We start from the raw sequence: 25,958 nt of genomic DNA on the forward strand, positions 1-25,958 counted from the left end.
ATGACACATTACTAGCTATGAAGCAGTTCCGTGCTGTAACTAATTCTAATACATAACATCCTAAAATACTCCTTGGATTTGTGTTCTAATTTTAAACCAGTTTAGATAAAGGATGCACTTAATGTGGGAACCATTCACTACAGGGAAACATTTTTCAAAATGGACACAGTTAAGTGTCAACCTCAGAATATGGTACAGAAATTGCTTCCAGTACTAAAATTACTAGGCCATAAAAGCACCCTGCAAAATACACACACATTCATACACACTAAGGAATGTAAAACAATTGGTTGTGTCATATTCTTTTTTTATTTTTCTCCAAAATTTTAACAAGTTCATTTTAAAATTTCCCATAAAATTATATCATGGAGATTTTTGTTTTAAGTGTGCTGTGAGAAGTGTCTTTTATATTGTATATCTTTATATAGCTTACAACAGATGAGTTCTGACTCTTCTAGATCAGTGGAGCCTCATAATACTGTATATAAAATATTGCACTTATTTCATGGGAAAATAATATATCTAGCTTTTCTTTGATAGAAAGTAACCAAGGCAGTATTGTAAATAGAAGACGATGAAAGAATCTCCTAAGTAAACAATCTAAGCATTCAGCGCTCACCCAAAACTTAAGGATTAATCAAGAATGGACAACTCTGTGGACAAAACCTCTTCGTAGGTGAGAGGCATTGCCAACAACGAGATCACTGCAATGCCCCACAGCAACGAAAAATGGATCCAGATTTTAATCTACATTATGTGTGACTAGTAGTACTATGGGAGTTAGAGTGGTGACTAAAAACACTTAAAAAAGTGTAATAACTACGGTACATTACAAATCTTTAAAAGGAAGACTTCTGCCATGTAGACAATGGAAAAAGATTGGGGTAGACGTACGCAGTACCAGTGGACCATACTGTACTTCCAAACAGGACGCATAAATTACGAGCTTCTGCATAAGATTTGCACATATCTTTTTTTTCAAGAAAACAACAGTTACAAAATATGTTCGGTATCTTGCTCTACTTTCATTGAAGATATGCACCCAAAGATGGCAATCTATTTGAGTCAAATTTAAAGTTGTGACTTAGTGACATTTTGTACATTTCAGTTCCCGAAATATGGCAAAATCATTTGGAAATTAACAATCGGTTTTCCAACAATAAAATATTTATGTTAAACATCGTGAATAAAGTTTCAACCTTCATGCTCCTTCATCTTAAACATTAAAACAATAAAAATTATATAACTTTACTTCAAATAAACTATATAGTACCATGTACCATACAAAGTAACATTTCTTTTATAAGATTTATATTTTGAAAACAAATAATTTCATTTTTCCTTAAAAGAAATATGCAATTAGTATAAAATTCTTGAAGTTATATTCAGCAACCTCCATCAACAACCATTAAACAATGCAATACAACCCAAATCATTGACAAAAATGATAGTGCTGAATTTCAATGATGAGAATTCCACAAGGTGGGGGTCTTGTGAGTTAGCCAACAGTCTCAAAAACCTAACCTGCAAAAAATTAAATACAGTATATTACAAAATGCAGAAAGTAGACTTCATTTGAACTTCTATTTTTAAAAGTTCTCTCAATATCTAAATAAATTGCAATTGTATTACTGAAAAGAACAATCTCCCTCTAAATAAAAAATTTCAATAAAAAAATATTATTTCTATACTAACCTGATGTTTATATTGCTTTGTTCTCTATGCTGGACTTATTGTATACCAATGACATGTCCATAAGTTTATCTAAACCAAACAGGTACTTCCCTATCAGCTGCACAGACTAATATAAGTCTCCCTATTCATACCAGATGCCAAATGATTTAATCTGAAATTTTGTTGTCCCATAAACAAAAGGCATAATTCCTTTAAGTACTTATCTATATTCATTGTAAGATTAAGATATCTGCCACCAAAACCAGAGAAAAATTTCAATAAAACTTAAAAAAAAAAAAAAAAAAAAACTTTACAATAGGTCATAAGATTACAACGGTTACGTTCTTAGTACGCATTGTAACTCTATCATAGGAGTATGAGTGATAGGCACAGGGCAAGGATGATGAGCACAGGAGCAGGGATTATGGGCATAGGGGAATGGTACAAAAGCTAATCTTAAGGAACTGGCACTGGGACAACACATGCAGGTTTACCAACTCCAGACCCTTCTTACTCCCTTCTGGCTTGAGCATTTACCTCTCCACTTGCAAAAGCCTTTTTAGCTGCTTCTTTGGCTTCAAGCACATTCTGGAGATCACCACTGAGGTCACTTGTGCTGGGATCACCACTGAATCACTAGTGTCACCAATGAATTTGCTGACACCAGAGACATCAAGGGCAAAGTAGCCTTAGGTACCCTCTAAAGGACATCAAGGGCCTACCTGAAAGGCCCAAGGAAGACCAAGCTTTCCTCAGGTTATTTGTCGTTAAGAACCTTGAAAAAGCTCTCCATTGTAGATTCGAGTTCTCCCTCCTCCTGAAGCATATTTCCCAGGATCAGGCCAGAGGAATATAACCAGAAGCTTCAGCAAATGGCGAACTCAATGAGGAGCACAAAGTGCTAAACAATCTCTCCATCATTGTCATTGGTGTTGACAAGAATGATGATAATGAAGACTTTGCCTTCCCACTCCTCAACGAATATGCCCGAGAGGCAACAATCTACACTTAGTATAAGGGGATAATTCCAAATAATAATACAAATAAGTTGAAGGCGCATGGATCTATCTCCAATTTATCCATAAACCGATGCAGTGTCCCACCTCTACTCATATTCTTGCTTCATTCAATTAATAACAAAGCCAATATCGACCATACAAACTAAAAGTTTGATAAAGACTAAATAGCCTTGGATAGGACACAAAATACAGAATGTTAAAATGAAGCTAAACATAAAATACAATTCCCTTATGAGAGCTGCTCTGTACCCACAAAATATTTTAAGACGAAACCATTGTAACCCAACGATTTACTTTTCAATTTTTCTTTTTTCAAGTGGTGGTATTAGTGTACCTTTCAATCAATAGTAAAAAAACTGAAGGTCTCATCCCATTCACTTTCAACCTTATTTCATAAAATGTTTTATAGAGTAACAAAACTTTTAAAACAAAATTTCTCCATCGACTCACAAGAGGGGTTTTGCTAATTGAAAAACCTATTTTTTTGGAGGTGTTCTGTGGTGTCCAAGAAATTTATAGAGAAAAGCTAGAACAGTGAATCCAATATAAGATAAATACCAAAGAAATATCGTCCCCCCTGCTCTACGGCCTGTGTGCAAAGAATAGACTTATGTTTATAAGACCTTTGAGTTTCGACTCTATTGAACTTGAAAAGCCCATCTGATGCTAATAACCGTCTATTATGAGTGATGACATTACTACTTCATCACTGCAAAAATAGAAGCACCAATGCTACAACTTGGGACAATTCTACCTGCGCATCAACTTAAGCCAGTCGCCATCTATTATTTCCAAGTGAGAATCCCTTGTCCTGCTTTCATGTGTGATGCGTGAGGCGAGGGAGGAGGGAAGGTCCAGGAAACCACAAAAACATCTTTTGGGTTAATGTGCAGTGTGGTCGCCAAGGACCAGTACCAGAACATTAACCGACGACTCTTGCACCCTCGAGGACAACCATCTACCACCAAGCATTAAAACATAACTATGTTTCTCTAGGTGAGAAGGAAAACTAAAAAGTCTGACACTCACCTCATAAGGGATGACTCCAGAAGAATGCTGGATGACTGTCATTATATTTCTGGTGAAGGACCTAATTGAAGTGGTCTCTCCAAGTTCCCCTGTAAGGGTTCCGACCGAGCCAAGTACCACACATAAATGTTGTACTGCTTGTAAATGCTAGTAAAGATGCCATTTTTCTCACATTGGGGGCTTTAGGAATAGAGATGTCATAAGAATACAGATAGCCCATTTAAAGGAGCTGGTTGGTCTTACTTTGAAATTACCTTCAGAGGGTGTGAATCTCTATAAGTATAGTTGTAGGGTGGACACCAGACTCAGGTTACAATATCCCGACTCTAAAGACAAAATGTGAGGCAGACCCCATCTCTGAAGAGGCTTTTTGTTTTTGCCTAATAATAGGAGGCCCAGAGTCCGGAATAAAACACAACCCAGACTTATGGTATCGAGGCTAAAGCTATTAAAAATATGGCTTTTTGCAATAGTTCTTTAAGAAATTGAGGAATTGTTCAACTTGTCAAAAACTCAAATACCCTATCCAGAGACCAAGATATAGCAGGTCTTGGTAGAACTGATCTATGCAAAGCTAAAGGGTGGGTGATCTTCTAAAACGGCCAAGACTAAGTCCAAGCCAAATGCATACTTGAGTGGTACTGTCAATGTCTATTTATATGACAAAGACAGTTGATGCCTGGAGCTTCCTATCCTCAAAGACATGGACCAAAAAGGAAGCAAAAAAGTCCAGGGTTGTCAAGTTTTAAGCTGGGAAGTCTGTCTCATGAATACAGAAGAGAATATCCAAACTAGAGGTTCTGGATCAGAAAAGAGGAAGAGAAGATAATCCGACTTCTTAATTTCTGATACAGCTATGCAGACCAAAGGCCTGTAATCTTGGTATCAGATGCTAAAGCAGTGGATACAACCAGCTGCTTCTACACAATGGAGCTATCAGCACAGCTCTTCCTGAAAAGTACTGAAGTATATTTAAAGCCTTTGAAATCAAATTCGTCTGATGACCACCTATTCCAATCCAGATTTAGAGCATCTCTAACCATTGCCTGATAATACATGTTCGAGGCTACGTATACTATTATCATTATTATTATTATTATCATTATTATTATTATTATTATATTATTACTTGCTAAGCTACAATCCTATTTGGAAAAGCAGGATGCTATAAGCCCAAGGGCTCCAACAGGGAAAATGGCCTGGTGAGGAAAGGAAACAAGGAAAAATAAAATATTTTAATTACAGCAACAGTACCTAAACAAATACTTCCTATATAAACTAGAAAATTTTAACAAAACAAGAGGAAAAGAAATTAGGTGGAAGTGTGTGCCTGAGTGTACCCTCAAGCAAGAGAACTCTAACCCAAGACAGTGGAAGACCATGGTACAGAGACTATGGCACTACCCAAAACCAGAGAACAACGGCTTGATTCTGGAGTGTCCTTCTCCTAGAAGAGCTTCTTACCATAGCTGAAGTCTCTTCTACCCTTACCAAGAGGAAAGTAGCCACTGAACAAAGTACAGCAAAGTGCAGGAGTTAACCCCTTGGATGAAGAAAAATTGTTTGGTAATCTCAGTGTTGTCAGGTGTATGAGGACAGGAAAATCTGTAAAGAATAGGAGAGACTATGCGGTGTATGTGTAGGCAAAGGGAAAATGAACCGTAACCAGAGAGAAGGATTCAATGTAGTAACTGTCTGGACAGTCAAAGGACCCCTTAACTCCCTAGCCGTAGTATCTCAACGGGTGGCTGGAGGCCTGGCCAACCTACTCCCTGGTAAATTTATAATGGAAGCTTGTGATTCTCTTATTGCAAACATTTCTATATGAAGATTAAAAATAAATCTAAAATCCCCTTTTAAGGGCTCTAATCCAGGGGCCATTCCATATGCAGGGCCGTCAGCCCAAATATGGCATTCCCCACTGCCTTGAGATATCCATTCCCACCCACCGCTTCTAAGGCAACTTGCTTGCCTATAAAAAACTTTATACAGGAGCTCCTTCTTAGACTGAGTATCTTCAAGGTCAGGAAGCCAGCCATCAGTTCCAACACATTTATGTGAAATGCTGAAAACTGAGGAGACCATTTCTTGAACATGTGGGTTTCCTCTGAATGGCCTAACTCACTTGACCGGGATGCGTTTGTATAAAGGTTTATGAAAATTGGGGGAGATCAATGGGACCGACATGGAAAATTCATTTGATGGCCTAAATGGCTAGAAAATTCTTTTGCCATGACTGTGCAACTGAGCCAAGAGGTCTCGAAACCCCTTCCATGCCGCTCTTCTTGACACCCAGTTGAGATCTTTCAGGCTGGTCTTTAACACTGGGTCAACTATTGAGGGAAACTGAAGAAGGCCCAAAATCTTCTCTAGATGCCGTCTGGTGAAGTGATTTGAAAGAAAGGATCTAACTTTGCCTATAAATATTTGTCGAGATGATTATTTTAGGCTCATGGCAACTTTCACCATATTCCATTGAAGACCTGGCCACTGAAATTTCATCCTTGGAATTAGTCTTAATTTCAGTTGATCATAAAACCTACATCATGAAGAACCTGCAGGACTAGATTTATATATTTGGGACATAATTTTTCTGTCTCTGCCCAAATCAGTCAGTCTCCTAATATAAGCTATGACCAGAACTTACTGCAGCTGCAAAAGTGAGACCGCTACCTTTACTAGTATTGTGAACACTCTTGGGGTAATATTGAGGCCATATGTTGATTCTCCAACGACTGAATATTAAATGGCGTCGAGATTGCAGGTTGATGTGCAAGTAGAATTGTCCCCAGCTGTAGTGTTGGTTTTAGTAATGACATCACCCATAACAGAAGGTTTTTAGCATTGGAGGGGTTGTGTCGAGTTCAATAGTGCCTAAACTCAAGTTTAATAGTGCCTAAACTCAAAGGTCTCTCTTATACACACTGAGTTCATGCTTTGCATCTTAATACAATAGTCCTACAGCAGGGAACATTTCTTTGGCATTTATGTCATACTGAATTCCCTGTTCTAGCCTTTCACATGAAAGTCCTTGGAGACCACACAGCACTTTAACTCTCAAATTTACCTAAGAGTAAAAACAATTCATTAAATTCAAATCCTAACCCAAAAGATTAAAAATATTTAATTTGTTCTGTTAATAACTCCCACAAGTAATCACAAAAGCATACAAACTCAAAAGTCCACACAATGAGCATAAATATTAGTATTGTACAGTAATACCTCGGAGATTGAACGCCTCAGACCAATTCAGTAATCGAACAAAATTTTTTAACACTTTTTGCCCCAGAGATTGAAAAAAAAATTGGAGGTTGCACAACTTGAAAGAAATTGTAGGGGTTAAGACAAAGGGAACTGAGCCATGTTTAGGCCTACAAAACATCATCTCATTAACTTTTTCATTAATTGATCATAATTCAGTGATTTTGTTTTTATCCATAACCAATAGCAAAAGAGGATATTTATTCAGAGGAGGAGGAAGGAAGGGATTCAGCACATAATTAAGTGATACAGGTAATGATTGGAAAAATGGGGCGAGTTCCACAACTTGGTGGAAAGTATCAACCAGATAAGGCCGTAGACAACAGAGCAGATAAATTTTATAATTATTATACATCAAGTTATTTCAGTAGCATCTTAAATTGGAGGCAAAATAAATCCTTTCTTGATTGGTTTTTATAAAAAAAAAAAAAAAGGTCCTCAAGTGATCACAGTTAGTGCTGGGAAAAAAAAGGGACCCTAGAAGGGGTTATCCAACATTTTCATGGAGGGGAACTCAACTTCCAAGCAACAAAAGCACCTACTCCTCCATTCCTTACCACCTACTTAAACCAACCACTTTCTTTCTACTGGAAGAGTAAAGTTCATGTTAATTTATTCCATATTTGTTTCCATTCTATTACAGTAATTATAAGTTTTTCTTACTTCTAGTATTCTTTTATGTACTTTACCATATTTTAATAATATGAACTATGTAAAAATGGCCCATAACCGTTGGTTAAGAAACCATTTAATGCTATTAACATTCATTCTTATGGGGAAAATTGATTTGGTGTTTGAACAATTCGGTGTTTGAACACTGTTTTGGAACGAATTATGTTCATCCTCCGAGATATCACTTAGTAAACACAATTTACAACTCTAAAGACAGTTAATAACTCTCAGTAACATCACATATTACTATCACTCCTAACTCACAAACCACAAAAATCAACCTAAAATGCAGGAGCTTACCAGTCACTTTCTTGGAACTAATTTAAGATTGAAATTCTGTAATGGCACAACATAAATTGCATTTTCTAAAATGAAAATATAAGTTCCTTGAAATTTAACTTAGTGAGAAAATAAAAAAAAAAATGTTTTTTTATGTTTTTATAAAATTTTATAATTAAATGGAACAGCACACACTTCAGTGTCTGGATGTAACCAAAAAAAAAAAAAAAAAAAAAAAAAAACACTGTACTTTGTTTTTCAAATTACAAAAGAAATGCAAAGAATTTAAATTTGAAAGACTAATTTCAAAAATATTTCAAAATGTAAAAAATTACCCTATAATTTATCAGGTGTTGTTATTACTGAAAATTGTATAAACTTAAACAAAAAAGGGTTTTTTGCTAAAATATCTTGTAAAAAGTATATATAGTACTAAATTGAAAATAATCTTTTCAAAGCCCTCCAAAATATAATTCACTCATAAATCAATGCCTTATAAGATATTCAAGCAAAACGCAGTCTAGCAATAAAAATCAGACCATACAAGAATAAATATTCGCCAACCTCAGTAGAAAATCAAACTACAATAAAAACAAAAGTGAAATTCAAAAACCATATTCCACGTAGTTATAAAAAAAGAAATAGAAATTTACATACCATTCACAGAAAATAGCCTTTCATCCTAATTTTTTCTCATTGCTATAAATTCTTGGCCATTTGATAAGCATTTCAATTAGACTTAAACATAAAAACAAATTATTCAAAAAGGGTTAGTATTCAAAAAGGGTTTCATGGAGACTAAGCGTCTCCCTATAACGACGAATAAAACTTCTCTATTTACTGTATTACAAATATAGAATTCAAAAGAGCTCTCAAGAGACACTGATGCTATTATAACTGGTATGCAAAGGCTCTACAGAAAGGTGCGATTCATCTGTATATCTGGATATAGATGTTATAATAAGAACATTCTAATAAAAAAATTGGGTAAAATAGCTTTTTAGACTTTTCTCTGGGTTTTCATAGACTTTTTCAAACACCAGAATTTAGTAGAAAAGTAGTTCACACCAATCCTTTCCTGTATGGCAAGATAAATATTACTATCCTGCAAGTACCCATAAGTTTAGTTGAAAACAACAAATACTTACAATATGTTTGTCACACCATGCCCTTGTGTTAGTGGACAAACAATCACACACGAAAACTTCTTTTCATCATTCCTTTTTATTCTTTCCATTACCATTTTTGACGGCATCACCACCCTTTTCAGCAGCAGCAGCCTTCCTGCCAGCCAAAGTCTGAGCCAGAGAGTCCCAAATGCCACCGAGGAAGATGGCGCAGAAGAGGTTCTCAAAAGGCACAAAGGGATCGTGGATACCAAGGAGCAGAGATGAGAGCTGTTCGGAACAATGAATAATTTATAAAACTGAATGTGGGAGCATCAGATTATTTACTGTAACTCGTTTTTATAAGTAGTAGCATTGTTATTATTACAGACCACATCTGAAACTCCACTTTTTGACATTTGTTAGTTTTATCTAAGGACTAACTACTTTGTGCCTTAAACAATACACTGCAGACAATTTTCAAAGTAGAACTGCAACCCAATGGGATTTTGTTAACTGCCTTATGAATAGGTAGAGTTTCCAAATCATACATTCTGATTATGGTTCGATGGCTGGTGGCTAATAAACATTTGGTTAACAGACACTTTGCCAAGCAGATATTTCACAGAACAGAAATCTCACAAACCAATATTCAACTGAGAGGAAACTGGGCCATAAATAAATGGAGAAATTACCAATTTGTTTGCAAACCGTTGTTATTATTTGGAAAATATTACTTAACAATAATTTCCACAATTAAATTTCTACCAACTCTTGTTTCTTGTTTGAATTCCCCATCACAGCTTAGGTCCAATCAATACAAGCCACATTGCCTAGACTTTGATGCAGTTGCTTAAAAATCTTTATACATTTCAAAATTATGTACATTAATGCACACCGATGACAGGAGGTGGAATGCATTTGCATAAAGATTACACCTACATCATTGATAAGCAGAAAAATTGATAAGTACAATAAGTAGTCAGTTAAAAAGATAGAGTTCTAGAAAGAGAAACAAGTAATCAATAATTTTTGCCTTAAGTCGGACATATGCTTAAAAACAGTATAAAAATGTAACCGATAAAAAGAATAGTTGGACTGTGGTAGAAAACGGTAAAATAAGACGGGGGAACTGAAAAACTGAAGTAATGCAGTACTTGATATCGAACATGAAAGAGAAGTCAATCAGTGAGAAATTTGGCGAGCATCCAAGAATTATTTTTTTAAACTTACCCACAATCTTGAGATATGAGAACATTAATTCTATATTGCAAATTTCAGTAAAGCAACTATGTATGCTATAACATCTCTCATCTTTTAGTAACACATTTATTATACGGATCTTTTTATCCTCAAATGATGCTGTCCTTTTAGTATTTATGAATACAGCTTGTTTATTCAAGCAGCCACAAGGATGAAAGATAAAAAAAAAGACTGAAATGGACAAGTAGAAAAGATTAGAGAGAAAATAAAAAATGATATACGATAACTAATAAGGCCATATATCCAGTTGATTAATGGCTTGTGCAGTGAAACATCCAATTAGTGAAATGTCCATTCTGTAACGGATCCGTTAGACAGTAATATCTCTGTTATTCCAATGTTCAGCCACATTAATTACATCAAAAAATACTTTATTTGAAGTGTGGAAAATAAAATCACACACTTTAGAAACATACTACAGTACTAAAGCAGATTAAAAAAGCACAAGGCCTAATGTAATAAAAAATAATCCAATCTACTACTACAAACAGCTTTTTAGATGTACTATTTGCAAGTTAAACAAAATTTATGCACTATATAAAAATTACCCATACATCAGGGGCATTCAAAAACCTTAAATCATCCTAAAAACTAATTCCACCTAACACAAATTGAACACGGACCAAGTATTCTTCACTGTGGGGAACTACAGGATTCTTGGGTGAATTTCAAGATGTCATTTTATTGGTTTCAAATACAATAATTTTAAATAGTTGCATAAATTTTATAGAAAATTTTTAAACAGAAATTCAAAGCAATTTTCCTTGAACAATTAATTCATTAGGAAGTTATTTCGAATTTATGCCTGAGAAAGAATAAGGTTACAATCCACTTTTCTCTAATAGTAAAAAGATAGTGAACTGTATCCATACTTAAAAAAAAAAGTACAGACAAGCCTATATGAAAAGTAACATTAAAATTCTTAAGGTTGTCTACAATATTTACCTTTAAATATTTCAAAAATAAAAGTACCTTGCAAAAGCCTTGTTTTGCATATTTATTTTACAAAATTATGCATGAATAAATTCAAACTTAGTGAAATTCAATTGCACATCAATCTGCCACAATAACAACCAAAATCAAACAAATAAACCTTGCTAAACAATACTGGGCTTGAATTAAGAGAAAAAGTGATACACTGAAAATAATAATGTGTAAATAAGAGAAGTAATGAGTGGTCTGTCCCATCTTCAAGTTTGTTAGGTATGAAGTCTTCATAGATAAAAGGGAGAGTGCTACACTACAAAAATCTTCCTTGATTAACATAACACTAATTAGAGGCAAAGCTTATACAGAAGGTCCTCAACTTACAAACTTAATCGGTTCCAACAAGCTGTTTGTTAAGTCAAATCGTTTGTAAATCCAATTTTGTTAAATTTTGGCCTAAGGTATGCCTAACCTGAATTCCATGCCTATGATTTCCAGCTACAAAAGTCAAAAAATAGTCAGGTTTCCTATCAAATAGATATCAGGATTTTACAAATGCTGCTTTGCTTACTGTATTGAATTATAAAATATGGTTTTCTTACAGTATTTCTTTATCTTATCTTTGTTATTTTCAGTTGGAATTTCGTTTGTATTTCCGAATGATTGTAAGTCGAATGTTAGTAATTCAAATGTTTGCACATTGAGGTCCTTTTGTAATCTTCACTAATAAGTGAATTTTCATAGTCATGGTCCTTGATGCCCCAGATAAAACTGGCCATAGAATTCATAGTGAGAACAGCACCAATAATATCACATGGCTAAAATGAAATAAAAAGTAATCATTCTATTTCAACGAAATGTGCTAAAAAAAAGTTGAAAAACATGTATAATTCACATACCTTGAAATACACAAAGAATATACAAATGCCGAAGTAGACCAGGGCATGGGGCGCTGAAATGAGATCGGTTTTCTTGTCGAGAACGAAAATTAAGCCAGCAGCAATTGATGCCTTGGTTGGGCTGGAAAATAAAAATAAAAAATTGAAAATATCACAAAGTGCATGATCATACCTTAAAATAATCATCAATAAAATATAAAGAAAGAAATTCAATCAATAAACACAACACACCTGACTTATAAGTTTCATAACCCCATTTCAATCAGCAAATAAATTAATACTTTAGTGAACATTTGATACTGTACTGTATATCAAAGTGTCTTGCTACCAGTAAATACAGCATCTCTTATTTGAAGATTTGCACTTACAGAAAATAAATCAAGCATTCAAGAACTGTATACAGTATCAAGAAGTTTCAAAGTATTGCTGATAAATAAACAAAAACATGTTTTTCATACACTAGAATAAAAAAAACTGACATTCTTAAGTATTTGGATGAAGGTAATATTTTTTAATAGTCCTTTCTCCTCAAAATGATATTTTATAGTTTTCATCATTACACATTCAATTCATTTTTATCCTGATTAAATTATGTTAAACAAATTCAACACTCTCAATACTGCTTATGCAGACACTCCACAATCCTGAGTAAATTAATGTTTTCACTGACATCGCAATAAATGATTGGCTGGCCTTGAAAGTAATTTTCTATAAGCAGTGAAGGAGACAGAAACAGTATCTGCCCCTTCCTTAATTACTACTTCTATGACTGCATTAGTTGTACTATAGTAGAAAACCTCTCTGGCAATGATGTTTGTAGTGCTTGTGAAGCCTAAGGTTCTCAAAATGTATTTCTATGACAATATACATTTAAAAGATCTTATTTATCTTCATCTTTAAATAATGAGATTGTTCTCTATAGAAGCCATAGTAGAATGAATATCAAATATCAATTTCATAGCACTTGCAAATGAAACCGTAGTAATTAATGTGTGTTCTTCATAGAAGCCATAGTAGAATTAATATTAAATGTCAATTTTATAACACTTGCAAATGAAACTATAGTAACTAATGTGATGATAAATTTGATTGAAGTGAAATCTGAAATTAAAGTACAGGACAGTAAAAGTCAAAAGAAGGTAGATTGAAGTGACATTTTAAATAATACTACAGTAAAAGTGAGAAAAAAAAAAGACTAAGAAGTGTCAGAAACTGTGTTCAGCAAAATATCAAGCAGAACTTGCAAACTTTGGTTGTTTTCACAGTAGGTTGTGAATGCAGATTGTTGATTTGTAAACCAGTTGTTTGCTTTTTGTAATTTGCATATCTAGGATGGTTGGGCCTTATAAATTCTACCGATTTAAAAATTAATCTAATTTCACGATTAGTTTTGATTTTACTTGTATTTGTGCATGAAATTGCCTCATTTGCTATAATATGCTGAAAATCACAAATTTTAAAAACTTGTATTGTTCCTAAATATATAAACCTGAGTCCTTTAATAGGATTATGATTTTAGAAAAGATAGAAACTCTGTTGTTCAATATTTTATAACAGTGTCAGTAGTTACAGGCATGATGCTTCTATTCCTGTGAGAAGGAAAGGACACAAACTACTTTTTGAACCACACCCAGAGTCCCTGATAGTGTGTGTTAAAAGACTTGTGGGTACAAACTTTTCGGTAATGGGCTGTGAAGGTCTTCTTATCCTTCCAGAATCCTGCCTCCAAAATCTGTCCTACTAACAGGTTCATTTTGATGGATAGGGTGGCTCCCACTCCCCTGACTTTATGAGTGCGAGCTTAGGATAGTTTTGCCATGTCACTATCTGCTCAAAGCTCCTGCACTCTGGTTGTTATGTCTCACAGCTGTTGTTATTGTGTCTGAGAGCCAGAAGATGATGTTCTTAAGGAGACTTTCCTCTTACAACCTCCCTGTACCAACAAACAAGTTTTGGAGCTGTGGTCTAACGTGTGGTGCGCGTTTCAGATAGTATCTCGGTGCCCTGACAGGACAAAGAAGCAATTCATTCACATCTTCACTTGCTTCCAAGAGTGAAGAAATAGAAAAGGACTCAAACATCGGGTTGTGAATGGCAGGGGTCTGAGTCTTTGCTATGAATTCAGGAAGGAAAAGGAGACTTTTCTTCACCCCTCGGTATGAGGTATTGAGTAATGCAATACGTGGAGCTCGCTAACCCATTTAGCCGAGGCAAGAGCTAGTAAGAAAGCAGTTTTAAGGTAAAATCTCTATTAGAGGCCTTTCTCAGGGGTTCATATGGGGCACTTTTCAAAGAGCTAAAGAGTTTTGTGATTTCCCAATCTGGATGTCTGAGCTCTCTCAGAGGGCAGGATTGCTTGAAACTCCTCATCAGTAACATGAGTTCCCATGATGAAGAGAGATCAAGGCCTCTCAGCCTATGGACTTTGGTAAAGGGTGAGTGATAGCCTTTCACAGCTGAGATTGACTTGCATTTCTCGTTACTTGAGCAGACCAAAGAGTCGGCTATCATTTGTAAAGAGGCTATGATAGGAGAAGTGCCACTACCACGGCACCAACCACAAAAGATGGCCCACTTGGCCTGGTAAACTGCTGCCAAGGACTTGTGAAAAGCCTCTCTTTCAGAGGAGATACTAGATAACATCCAACCGTATAGAGACAGGGATGTAGTTGGCAAAAAGGGTTGGGCTAGTTTGGATGTTGTCTGGGTATCTCAGGCAATACCATCAGTCTGCTTGTCGCCATTTGAATGTCACTGACGTTATTCTTAGCTTTGATGTGATCAAGACCCTGTTGATGACATTTCTGATAAGGCAGAACACCAGAAAAGCATAAGCGTCAAGGTCGTCCCACAGATCTTGGAAGGCATCCTCGAGAGTTACTGTCTGATCTGGAACTGGCGAGCTTCCTATTAAGGCTCATTGCAAACAGATCTATTACAGGAGAACCCCATAAGGTCAGGAGACTTTTTGCCACTTGAGGATGAAGAAACCACTCTGCCCTAACCACAAGCCCCAGGTGACTGTTTGTCAGCAATGACATTCTTTCTACCAGGGATGAACCTTGCCAACAGGACTATTGCCTTCTCTGCAGCCTATAAGTGAGCTTGTTTCACCAACTCGCAAAAGTGGTGACAGGCTGTCCCGCCTTGTTTGTTGATGTAGGCCACTAAGGTTGTGTTTTTGTTGATCAACGCTATCAAGTAGCTTACCAGTTGTTGTTTAAAAGGAATTTAGAGCTAGAAGAGCTGCCTTCAATTCTAGCATGTTGATATACAATCTTTCCTCCTAGATGTGCATCCCTGCCTTCTTTTAATGCATGCGAGAAAAGAAGCATCTCCGGAGGTGGGCATTTTCATGGTGTTCCCTTTAGGAGATTGACATCTCCTAACCTTAATCTGGGGCCTTAGCATTCAAAGGTGAATATGTATGTCTAGAAGGGCGCGATCTAACTTCCGAAATCCCACACTTGGTAGGTCTAGGATGTTTTTCCTGAGAGGAAGATAAATATCTGCCTATGATTCATTAACCAAACAGTGCAAATGCTTATCAGTACTGTATATGTCTGCCAAGGCAGTTCCTAAAGAAGGGTGCATATGTACAAATGAGCTCACCTCTCTGGAAGGACTAGATCAGAGCTGAGCGACTGCTCCTCTACAAAAGCACCTTCCCACGGCAAAACCTGTTCATTCTCTGATGAGCACTCAAAAGTTGAAGAGACCACATGCTTAAGGGCCTGTACTGTTCTTGAAGATTGTTCATGATTGGTACAGCTGAACACACTCGAGAGCTAACAGGTGGATGTATCTGAGCTCTAACAGGCAAAAGCAAGACAACAAGAGTTGCAGGAGAAGGGATGGTGGATGAGGAGGCTTTTAGATTGGTAGTAACTGAAGCTAACATAAGCTTCTTTGCTGACGGGATACAATCCAGCCCTGAGGATGGCCACAAAGTCCTTGGGGCATCTTTTTTTGCCTGATTGTTACCTGAAAATTTGTCAAGCTCACTCCGAACTAGCTGGGGATTGACTACCTTCCACTCTAAGGGAAGCAGAGAGGACCAACTCCTTTAGAGCTTGTGGTGAAGTTAAATCAAGGTCACCATCTTTCATCATCAGCCCATCGGAAAGAGGTGAAGGTAAGGGCTTGGAAGCCTGAGCACCAGAGGAAGGAGAGAGAGGTTTAGCAAAACTATTAGACTTCGAGGAAGACCTCGGAGGAAAAGTATCTCGCTTAGCTTTCTTTTTCCTTCTCTTGCAGGGTGATAACTTTCAACAGTCATATCCTCTGTGAGAAGGGCACAATGAATGGCTATACACTGAGCTCCTGCTCGTAAATGTTCTAACCCTACGGCTAGGAACACCACTGCAGGACCACATGGCAGCACGTGGTTTTCTATTACCAAAAGTAATCAGTCACACTGAAAAGAAAAAGAAGTTATTAACCAAGCTTAGTCACACCGAGTACTTCTGTACATCTCTGAGGCTGAAGTCAAAGTGGCTGCTCAATGAGCCAGCTGGGGTCGGGTGGTGGGAGCCAGGACTGCCCCACCACCCATCTGTAATTACCAACACCTTGTTATAAAATCTTAACAGCTGGGTTTCCAGCATTGCTGAAATCATACTCCTATTTGTATCCATGTACAGTAGGAACAAATATATCTTAAAATACCATTCAAGAACTGTCAAAATATATAAATACAAATAATTACAAAAAAACATACTTCATACCTTTTAAATTCAGAGAGCAGAAACTGCCATAGATATATGGAATTTTGATATTTTCACATTAAGCTACGAATTATCGTAATGTCAAAATTTCTCATAGATTAGCAAAAAATATTTAATTTAACATATACTGTATACTTAAAAAATAGATTTATAATTAAGTATATGGCATATGCAAGGACATTTTAGTGGTAAATTATCAAAAAGCCAATAAAAACTAGAAACCTCATAGAAAACAAAATCTTGAACTTACAAGGACGGCTGCATGACTTCGACGGCCGTGGGTGTCCAGACACCTCGCAACAATCTCTCCAAAACTTTCATGAAACCGGAACCATTACCTGCAAACACACAACATTAGTCATAAATCATAAATCACTTTTACAGGGTACTGCCAAAATAGTGCTTTGCCTAGCACACTGTGGAGATTACAGAAGATTCTTTGTTACAGCCTTTGCTGACCGCTAGTTATATTGCTTTCTTCATTTGTACTTTTCCTTCATTTATTTCCCACCCAATTGTTAAACTATTAGTCTAGAAATGGCACTACCATTTCCTTAAACTGCTGTATTTCAAAATGAAAATTAAAAAATAAACTTCAACAGTTGAAATCTTTTTATATGCATGGTGGAAAAAATATCTAAACTGAGACTCATTGTATAAAAGTGTTATTCAATAAACAAGCAAGGAAACATATTAGCTCTTGGCATAAAAACCTAGCTGCATTCAAACTTAAAAGAAGCAAAGATTACACAATAAAATTTTTCTGCTATAAATTCCAGAATGATGACTCGTACAAATACTTCTCTAAAGAGCACAGTTTCCTAAAACTGAAGTCTAGGTGAATTGATCTGTTGTTAACTTTGGTTATGAAAATTTATTCACTGACAATTGAGAACCCAGTCACGATTAGTCTTTACCGTGAAACTATTTTCTGATTACTGACACCATAATACATGTACAATGTACTATGCCAAAGTACTCTGGAGCTGTGCCAGGATTTCTTCCTCAAACCACGTGCTTCCTCCAAGTCTAAGAATATGTCTAAACAATTTGCAGAGATTGCCTAAGAGACTTTTGAACTTTGGGATTCACAATGGCTCATTCAGAAAACTTGTGATGATCAAATAATACCAATAACATCACTTGCTATAAAAAATCGAGAGGTTTATCTACATACCTATGCTGCTATGAATTTTATCATAAAAATTACCACTTTCTCAAACTAATATCAACAAGATTCCTATCAAAAGAAAATCTTGGAATAAATTAATTTACTATTTTCAGTTAAATCTTTTATTCTTTACTTTTTCTCTCACTATTTTGAAGTCTAACTTGTACCAACACAAGTTTCCTTGTCAATATATTCATCTTTGCTTTATGAAAAATCAATAAGCTCCAACAAACAAATGTTCATGTACAATAAGTTAATTTGATCTTATTCATGGAATTTTACCTATATAACCAGGAGTTAGAACCTGTGAGGCTATTCAGTGCCCATACACAATGTGAAAACCATCACATTCTTCATGCAGAGGTAGACTATTAAATGTCCTTTTCAATGGAGTCTTAGCTACCTTCTTTCCTGTGGCCCTAAACACTATAAATTTAAGCCACCGAAGTGCCTAAATAAGGAAATCACAGTACAACTGAAGAACTGCAGAGGTTTATGGTGTACTGTACTTCGAAAAGACTCAACAATAAAATTCTTAAGTCTGTTGGAGAGTAGCCAAAAATGTCACCTTTAAACTATGGAAACTTCAATGGCAAAGTTATGCTGTCACTTCCTGAATTGGGTACCACTTACAGTGTACCATGCATAGCCCACTACAGATGGCACGGAAGGAATATTTTTCCTTCAATTTTTCATCTGATCCCTTTGGTCTTTCAAGACTAATCTCACTAAAGTCTTTAATTTTACATTGCTCATACTTTCAAATCTAATTACAAAAGGAATTCATTGAGTAAGACCTTTTAGTCTATTAGTGTAACTCAAGAGGTTCCTAAATTAATTCCTAAGGCTTCCCTCAACATTCCTTGCATAGCTTACAAATTGTTTATATTACAACAGTGCAGATTATTTCTTACATTCCTTGTATATACAGTAATAACTACAATACTTTTTATCTTTAACTTTCTTTCAAATTGCTTTACTGTAGTATAACTCAGTTTAAGTCCTTCATTAACAAGAAGACCAAAGTAAGAAAATATTTACATCAGAATGGGAGGGACATGTCCTAAATCATTAGTAAAGAGAAAAGAGAAAGAATTAGCACAGGAGATAAAAATTATTTCAGTAAAAATAACACTAACCCTTTATGGCACCAATCAGAATCATTGTGACGTAACCGTTGGGGAATACCTTGGCTGCATGTGTCACACCATCATTGATTTTCTTTACCCTATAAAGAGATGTTAACTTTACAAATGTATCTATTAAACATGTCTTACTTACAGTAAAGTTTCTCAAAAAAATAATAAAACAGTAGCAATATATAAAAAATCTCATAATGATGAAATCAAGCAAGATTAATGTAAATTATCAATATTTGCATGAAGTGGATTGACAAATCTATAAACCCTTATCAACTGAATATCTGACCTGTAGACTTCTTTCATAGCCGCAAGGAGAACCTTTATCGGGAGGAATTTCGCAACTTTGTAACCGATGTCGAATGGAGAATAAAAGATGGCATACCTGTTGAAAGAATAGTAATTTCTAACACCAGCAATAATACCTTTATCTTTAATGTGTACATGACCTTCAAAAAATAAGTTAAAAATGATAATACAATATCACATGGATGAGAGATTAAACAAATAATGACAAAGCAGTCAACTACGGGTAGGTTCACTGTCAAAACTGAACGGAAGAGTGTAAAAGAAGACCAAGGGCCAGCAAGCATAATTTAAGGGATGCAGTTAGTGACAGTGAATGCCTTTCAAGAGAGAGAACTCCCCATATTTTACCTCTCCTGTCTCCTATACACCAGCCACGACTCTTCTCAAAGACATAGTGTAAGTTAATTCATCGAAACTTCTACTGTCTTTCATATTGTGATTATTTATTTGTATTTATTTGTATTCATTTTTATAGTGGTTTTATTTGCTGTTCATATAATTATAACGAGTAGAGTGTGAGTGTATTTTTGAATGTGTGGAACCCATCGAGTATTTTCCTTTATTTCTTATGGGAAAAATTGTTTCGGTTCACGTGCATTATGGTTTATGAGCTTACTCCTGGAATGGATCATACTCTTTTACCGAGCTACAACTGCTTACTATACTATGAATAAGAACCTTCTGTATATGGACCTCTGCATCTCACTGATGATTACAGGAAAACTAATTCATACACATACAAAAGAAGATAATTTTAATATTATTTATGCAGCAAAACATTGACCATTAAATAATCACAAAGGTATAATAATCATAACTCCAACATTTTGAATTCAGGACAACATTACAGATATTTCTTAACACATTATTTTGTTTAAATATGAAACTTGGGTAGAGTTTGTTCTGGAGATCCTATGTCAAAATTAAAGCATTATTGTATATGAATGATTTTCAGGATCAAAATAGGAGTAAAATATCTTTCCATGATAATTAATTATTAATAATCATACTCTACAGCTTGTTGTGTGTGTGTGTGTGTGTGTGTGTGTGTGTGTGTGTGTGTGTACACAAAGATGATGGGATGCCAGTATTCAAGATGTTAATTTTCTTGCAACCATAGGGTTGCTGCCAATTTACATAAGGTATGCAATTAAGGTTGGAATTTGGCTTACAGAGGGGATATGGTTCCAACAACCTTGCCACATTGAGTAAAAGATTACAGATAAAATAGCGCATTACACTGCATACAGTGTATTTGCATCCCATACAGAATCTATACTGTTTACTGTACTGTACTATACATCATGTATACAGTAACAATTAGAAATAATTTCTAAATTACTTATACAGAACTGTGCAGGAATACCTAACACAATTCAAATCTTAAATAAAGTTCCATGTTTAAGGAATATATCCTGCAATAGAATATTCCTTTTGCACAATACACCTTCAGTACCGATGTAATTACTTTATCATAACATTAACCATGTACAGTACACAGAACATGATGACTGAAAATCTAATAAAATGAATTTCTATTACTGTATTCCTAACCTAAAGCTAAATATTTAAACATGAAATCACAATGAATACAAAACAGATAATGAACTAGAAGAGAATTAAAATTCTGTTTTCTTTTTAAAACTTTTACTGAAAAAAGTAAACTGATTAACAGTGCTATCATCAGCATTGATCAGAAAATAAACAAAATTACAGAATTTAGACACTTATCTAAAGTCATGCGTTATTCTTTTTCAAACATAAGGCTATGGACAAAACAGAAATATACATCTTTACAATGACCTCCCTCCCTCCATCTTCATTGGCTCAAATAACATTACCGTATAACTTAGTGGTCTTGAAAAATTAATCTAAAATAATATAATACCCAATTTAAACAGAATATTACCAGAAAAAAGAGGCTTCACCCAACAAGAATATTTGCATTTACCTGAAAATTGAGAAAAATTTTATTTAATTTTTCTTACAGTATTTCTATAATCACCTGATGTTCATAAAGGTTCTCGCTTCTCATCTATTTTCTTTCTGGAAAGCTTTTTTTTATTGATGTTTACTCCAAAAATTTAGTTTCCCATTACCTTTTCTTTTAATAGACTTAATACAATAGTAGTGAGACAATCTATCGAGTAATGGCGCACAGCCTTTTGTCTTCAAGTCAAAAATGATCCCTGTACTCCATACCTCACTACTCACTGGGAAGGAGAGTGGATATGTATATGAAAATCAAGGAAGTGTAGAAATAAATTTCATTATAAAAATTCCATTTATTTCCACGACCCTCCCCTTTAGTTCATACTGCTGATTCCCAAACTTTGGTAAGGTGGGTTAGTAAAGGAAACGGTTGTTACAATTGCCCCATCTTACCTGGAAAACAGGCTCTTGCACAGAGAGAGAGAGAGAGAGAGAGAGAGAGAGAGAGAGAGAGAGAGAGAGAGAGAGAGAGAGAGAGATCGTCCATGGAACTAGCATTACTGTATAAAATACTCTAATACTCTAGACTTCCCTCCTTGTCTAGTAGAAAATTGATATAATGTAAATTCAAGATGATAATTTAAGAAAGAACTTCATATTTTTGTACCAAGAGAGAAAAATATGCTTCTTTCTTAGCTTCAAATATTTCAATGCAACAAATGAATTAGTTTTAAGTGTTTTGGGCAGTTAGAGAGACTGTTAATCAGATAGCTTTTGCAATTATCTAATTTTATCTTCAATAAGGATTGCTTGCATCTTACCTAATACCTGCTGTACTGCAGTGAATGTTTTTATGTTGATCATGTTGACAGAAAATCTTTTTATAGGTTATATATGAAAGATCTATTCTAATGTTGTTAATGTTCTTAAAGAGTTTTATTTTAATCGTTCATTACTTCTCTTGGATATATTTCCTTTCCTCACTGGGCTATTTTTTCCTGTTATAGCCCTTGGGCTTATAGTATCCTGCTTTTTCAACTAGGGTTATAGCTTAGCTAGTAATATTAATAATTATTATAATAACAATAATAATAATAATAATGACGATAATATTTTCCTTGACAATACTGTAACCGTAATTTCAAGGGTACTCCACCTAGTGCTACTACCATTTAATCCAATTATATTTTCACTTATGTTAACATGTCGTACAACTCATCTCATTTAATTCCAAGTAATCTAAGAAATTTTAGCTTATGGTTCCAAAATCACTGCACATGTGGTTTACTCAATTAATTACAAACTTAATGCCATTCAAGAAAGAATTTCATCATAATTTCTTTATTTGATCAAACAAATATATCTGCTTTGAATTTTCCAGTGCACCTAGTTCTACTCGTCTCTCTTGTGGCTCATAATCTGATTATTTATTAATCCTCTTATCTTATGGTACATACACACACACACACACTCTCCCGTCCCCTCCTTCTCTCTCTCTCTCTCTCTCTCTCTCTCTCTCTCTCTCTCTCTCTCTCTCTCTCTCTCTCTCTCTCTCTCTCTCTCTCTCTCTCTCTCTCTCTCTCTCTCTTGTTTTATTTCATTGATTCTACTTTAATATCTCCCCTACATTTTGAAAAATTATTCGCCTCTCCTCCCAATTTAAATATGTACCGTGTACGCTGAAACCTAATTGCAAATGTTTTACTATTGAACAAGTTGACATACGTCTCGTTTCATAGTTTACGTACGACTTATTTACCGGGTATTTCCTTTCAGCAATGGGCTCCTATCTATCTTACATCCCTGGGGCTTACAGTATTCTACTTTTCCAACTAGGATTGTAATTAGAGCTAGTTATAATAACAATACTGACCTACAGTTTTGACTAACATTCCAACAATCTGGAGTAAAAATTATAGTTAAGTAAAGTTTTGATTATAACATGTATCCCTTTCTCTTATTTGAGTTGCAAATTGGGATAGATCTTACTCTTATTTACCTTATCCCTTTGGCAATAAACTCAATATGTCCGATCTTCGGGTAAACCATCAACGATCGTATTCACAATCTTTTAACCTACTACAGAGTGCATCCTGCATTCTCTTGCTGGTAAGGTTCATACTCTGATGCTAGGTATAGTGAAGAGGTTTAATTCTTGTTTAAAAAGATACTTAACTGTTAGGCTGACAATACAGTTAGTTTTTTTTTAAGGCATCAATTAGGATACAGTATACCACTCTTAAACAGTTTTCTGTCTCGGGAATTTGTCCATGACTTGAAGGGGTTGGAGCAGGTTTTCTGGAAGCAGGTAGCACAATATCAATTTAATAGGGAAGGAATGGATTGTTGCTCATTGTTTCTCTTTAAATCTATACACCTAGCAACTGCAGCTTCTCTCAGTAAAATGGAAGATATAAGAGAGATGGAAAAGATAAAATATCCAACAGACCCAAAATCTCAATAATACAATAGTAATGATCCAAGTCTGTAGAGTAGAAGTTTTACTTAAACTTTAACCATTTTAAAATTTTTATCTTCCCTTTTACTGGGTATAGAATCTGTTTACTTTCATTTGACTTTCTACCAGTATCTTAAGCAACAGTAAGTTCCAGTTACAGGTATACTATTTTCATAATTTTCTAATGATACAAGTACCTGACAACTCCATACAAACCAAACAATTGTAGTTTAAAACCAACACTTTCAGCCTTGTTTCAGATTTCTTATGGTTGTCTGAAAATAATTTTCTAACCGTTCTCTTGACAATTAAGGGCATTGTTTCAACTAAAAAAATGTGTACAGTACTGAATTCATTTTCATCTACTCTTTCCTAACTTGGGTATATTCGTACAAAATACACACATACTAAAGGAACAAACTCAATGCTATTACTATTGTCTAAAATTCTACCCACTAATACTCTTGAGGTCATGTATATGTACTATTATTTTACGTATCTATTCAATTCTTTTCCACAACAACAAAAATAATGGAATTTATACCCGAATAGCAATACCCATGAAAAATAGTGAAGGGCCACAACGAACCCCCGAAAGGGAACAACAAGCGGCGAAAACAAAAACCAAACACGGTTAAGAATAATAAGTGTCGCTACCTAGAAATCCCAAACAGACAAATATAAAACTCAACTTGGGAGCAGGGATCTCTAAAACGTCGGTCATCTTCCAAAAAACACAAAACAACACAGAGTAAAACAAAACACGTCTGACAAACGCAAGTGCCGAGGAGGAATGAGGATGGGGGTGGGGAGATGTAGGGGTAGAGAGGGTTAGTCGTAGTAGGAGGCACAGACGGGTGTAGGAGGGCACCTCGTTGTTCCAGGGGATGTTGATGAAGGAGAGGTCTAATTGGAGAAGGACCTATGGTCGTGCTTCTATCAAGCCCCAGTTTTCTATACCGACACTCAAGAGTGAGCGAGCTAGGTTTATTCCTGGCATTCCATGCATCTCTTTTTCTCTGGTACATTCAGCAGTAATTATGACTTAGAAATGGTGCTAGAAGAGCATTTCACTGGGCGACACAGGTTCCTTGCCCAGAAATAGATTTTTCCTTCGTCAAAATCCCTTTTATGCACAGTTTTGGCAAGAGGGTAAAACATCACATCATGCACTATATCAAATTTAGTAATCACACAAAATATATTCAATGTAGTTATCCTAGCTTACCATACGATTGTGGCTAAGAGAAGTTGCTGGTTGTTCTTTATAGCACCAAGAATAGGTTCACCCAAGAGAAAGTTTGTGATCAGTCCGCCGGCAAAGATTGTGACCATAGAAGAAATCCAATTTGACAATGGGTGTTTCCTTGAAAAGGGCAGTGCACCTGGAATAATGAATTGGTATCTATTAATTGTACAGATCATCATGATAGTAAATCACAAATATTAAATAGTTAATAACATATACAGAAAGTCCTACACTCACAAACATTCGGAGGTACAAACACAAATCCAACTGAAAATAACAAGGACAAAATAAAAAAATACTATAATAAAACCATATTATATCATTCATTACGGTAAGAAAAATAACCCATGTAATAACCTGATATCTATTTCATATGAAACCCGACTAATTGCTGTCTTTTGTAGCTGGAAATCATAGGCATGGGGTTCAGGTTAGGCATACCCTGGGCCAAAATTCAGCTTCTTGGAGCCAATTAAGTTTGTAAGTTGAGAACCTTCTGTACTGTAATCAATTTCTTTGGAAGGTCTACTTGAGTGATAAAATCAGACCTATGGTAATCACTGTTAGACTTTACATGGATACTATATACACCTGCTTCTGCAAGGAAGATCAATATAATAAGAATATTTTCAACATCAAACTAATTATAAACATACTGGAACTATATTACCCATACAGTACAAATTAGGGATTGTGCCAATGTATCTTATGATCATTGAGCTCGATTAAAATGTACGTTTTCAACCAATTTATAACAAAGTTGAATGGATTGGATTACAAAATTTAGGTCAAAGGGGAAGTCATTCAGCGATGTCATGGATGAAGTTTAACCCTTTTACCCCAA

The 25,958-nt window shown here is 35.2% G+C and overlaps 1 protein-coding gene across 3 annotated transcripts in view; it reads right to left on the reverse strand.

Moving 5' to 3' along the window:
* Positions 1–290: 290 nt before the first annotated feature.
* LOC137647618 (trimeric intracellular cation channel type 1B.1) overlaps positions 291–25,958 on the reverse strand; it is a 97,431-nt gene continuing 71,763 nt past the window's right edge. For 2 of the 3 annotated variants that reach the window (XR_011045590.1, XR_011045589.1), the window contains exons 2-8: positions 25,094–25,250; positions 19,456–19,551; positions 19,167–19,255; positions 17,107–17,194; positions 12,130–12,250; positions 9,083–9,331; positions 291–1,524 (exon numbers count right to left, since the gene is read on the reverse strand). Coding sequence is in view for 1 of the 3 variants with exons in the window: in XM_068380772.1 (XP_068236873.1) it covers positions 1,520–1,524; positions 9,175–9,331; positions 12,130–12,250; positions 17,107–17,194; positions 19,167–19,255; positions 19,456–19,551; positions 25,094–25,250 (713 nt within the window). In the remaining 2 variants the exon portion in view is untranslated. The remainder of the gene's footprint in view (positions 1,525–9,082; positions 9,332–12,129; positions 12,251–17,106; positions 17,195–19,166; positions 19,256–19,455; positions 19,552–25,093; positions 25,251–25,958) is intronic. The other variant, XM_068380772.1, reaches the window with a different exon arrangement.

This window comes from Palaemon carinicauda, chromosome 1 (assembly GCF_036898095.1).
Source record: "Palaemon carinicauda isolate YSFRI2023 chromosome 1, ASM3689809v2, whole genome shotgun sequence".
NCBI classification, from domain to species: domain Eukaryota; kingdom Metazoa; phylum Arthropoda; class Malacostraca; order Decapoda; family Palaemonidae; genus Palaemon; species Palaemon carinicauda.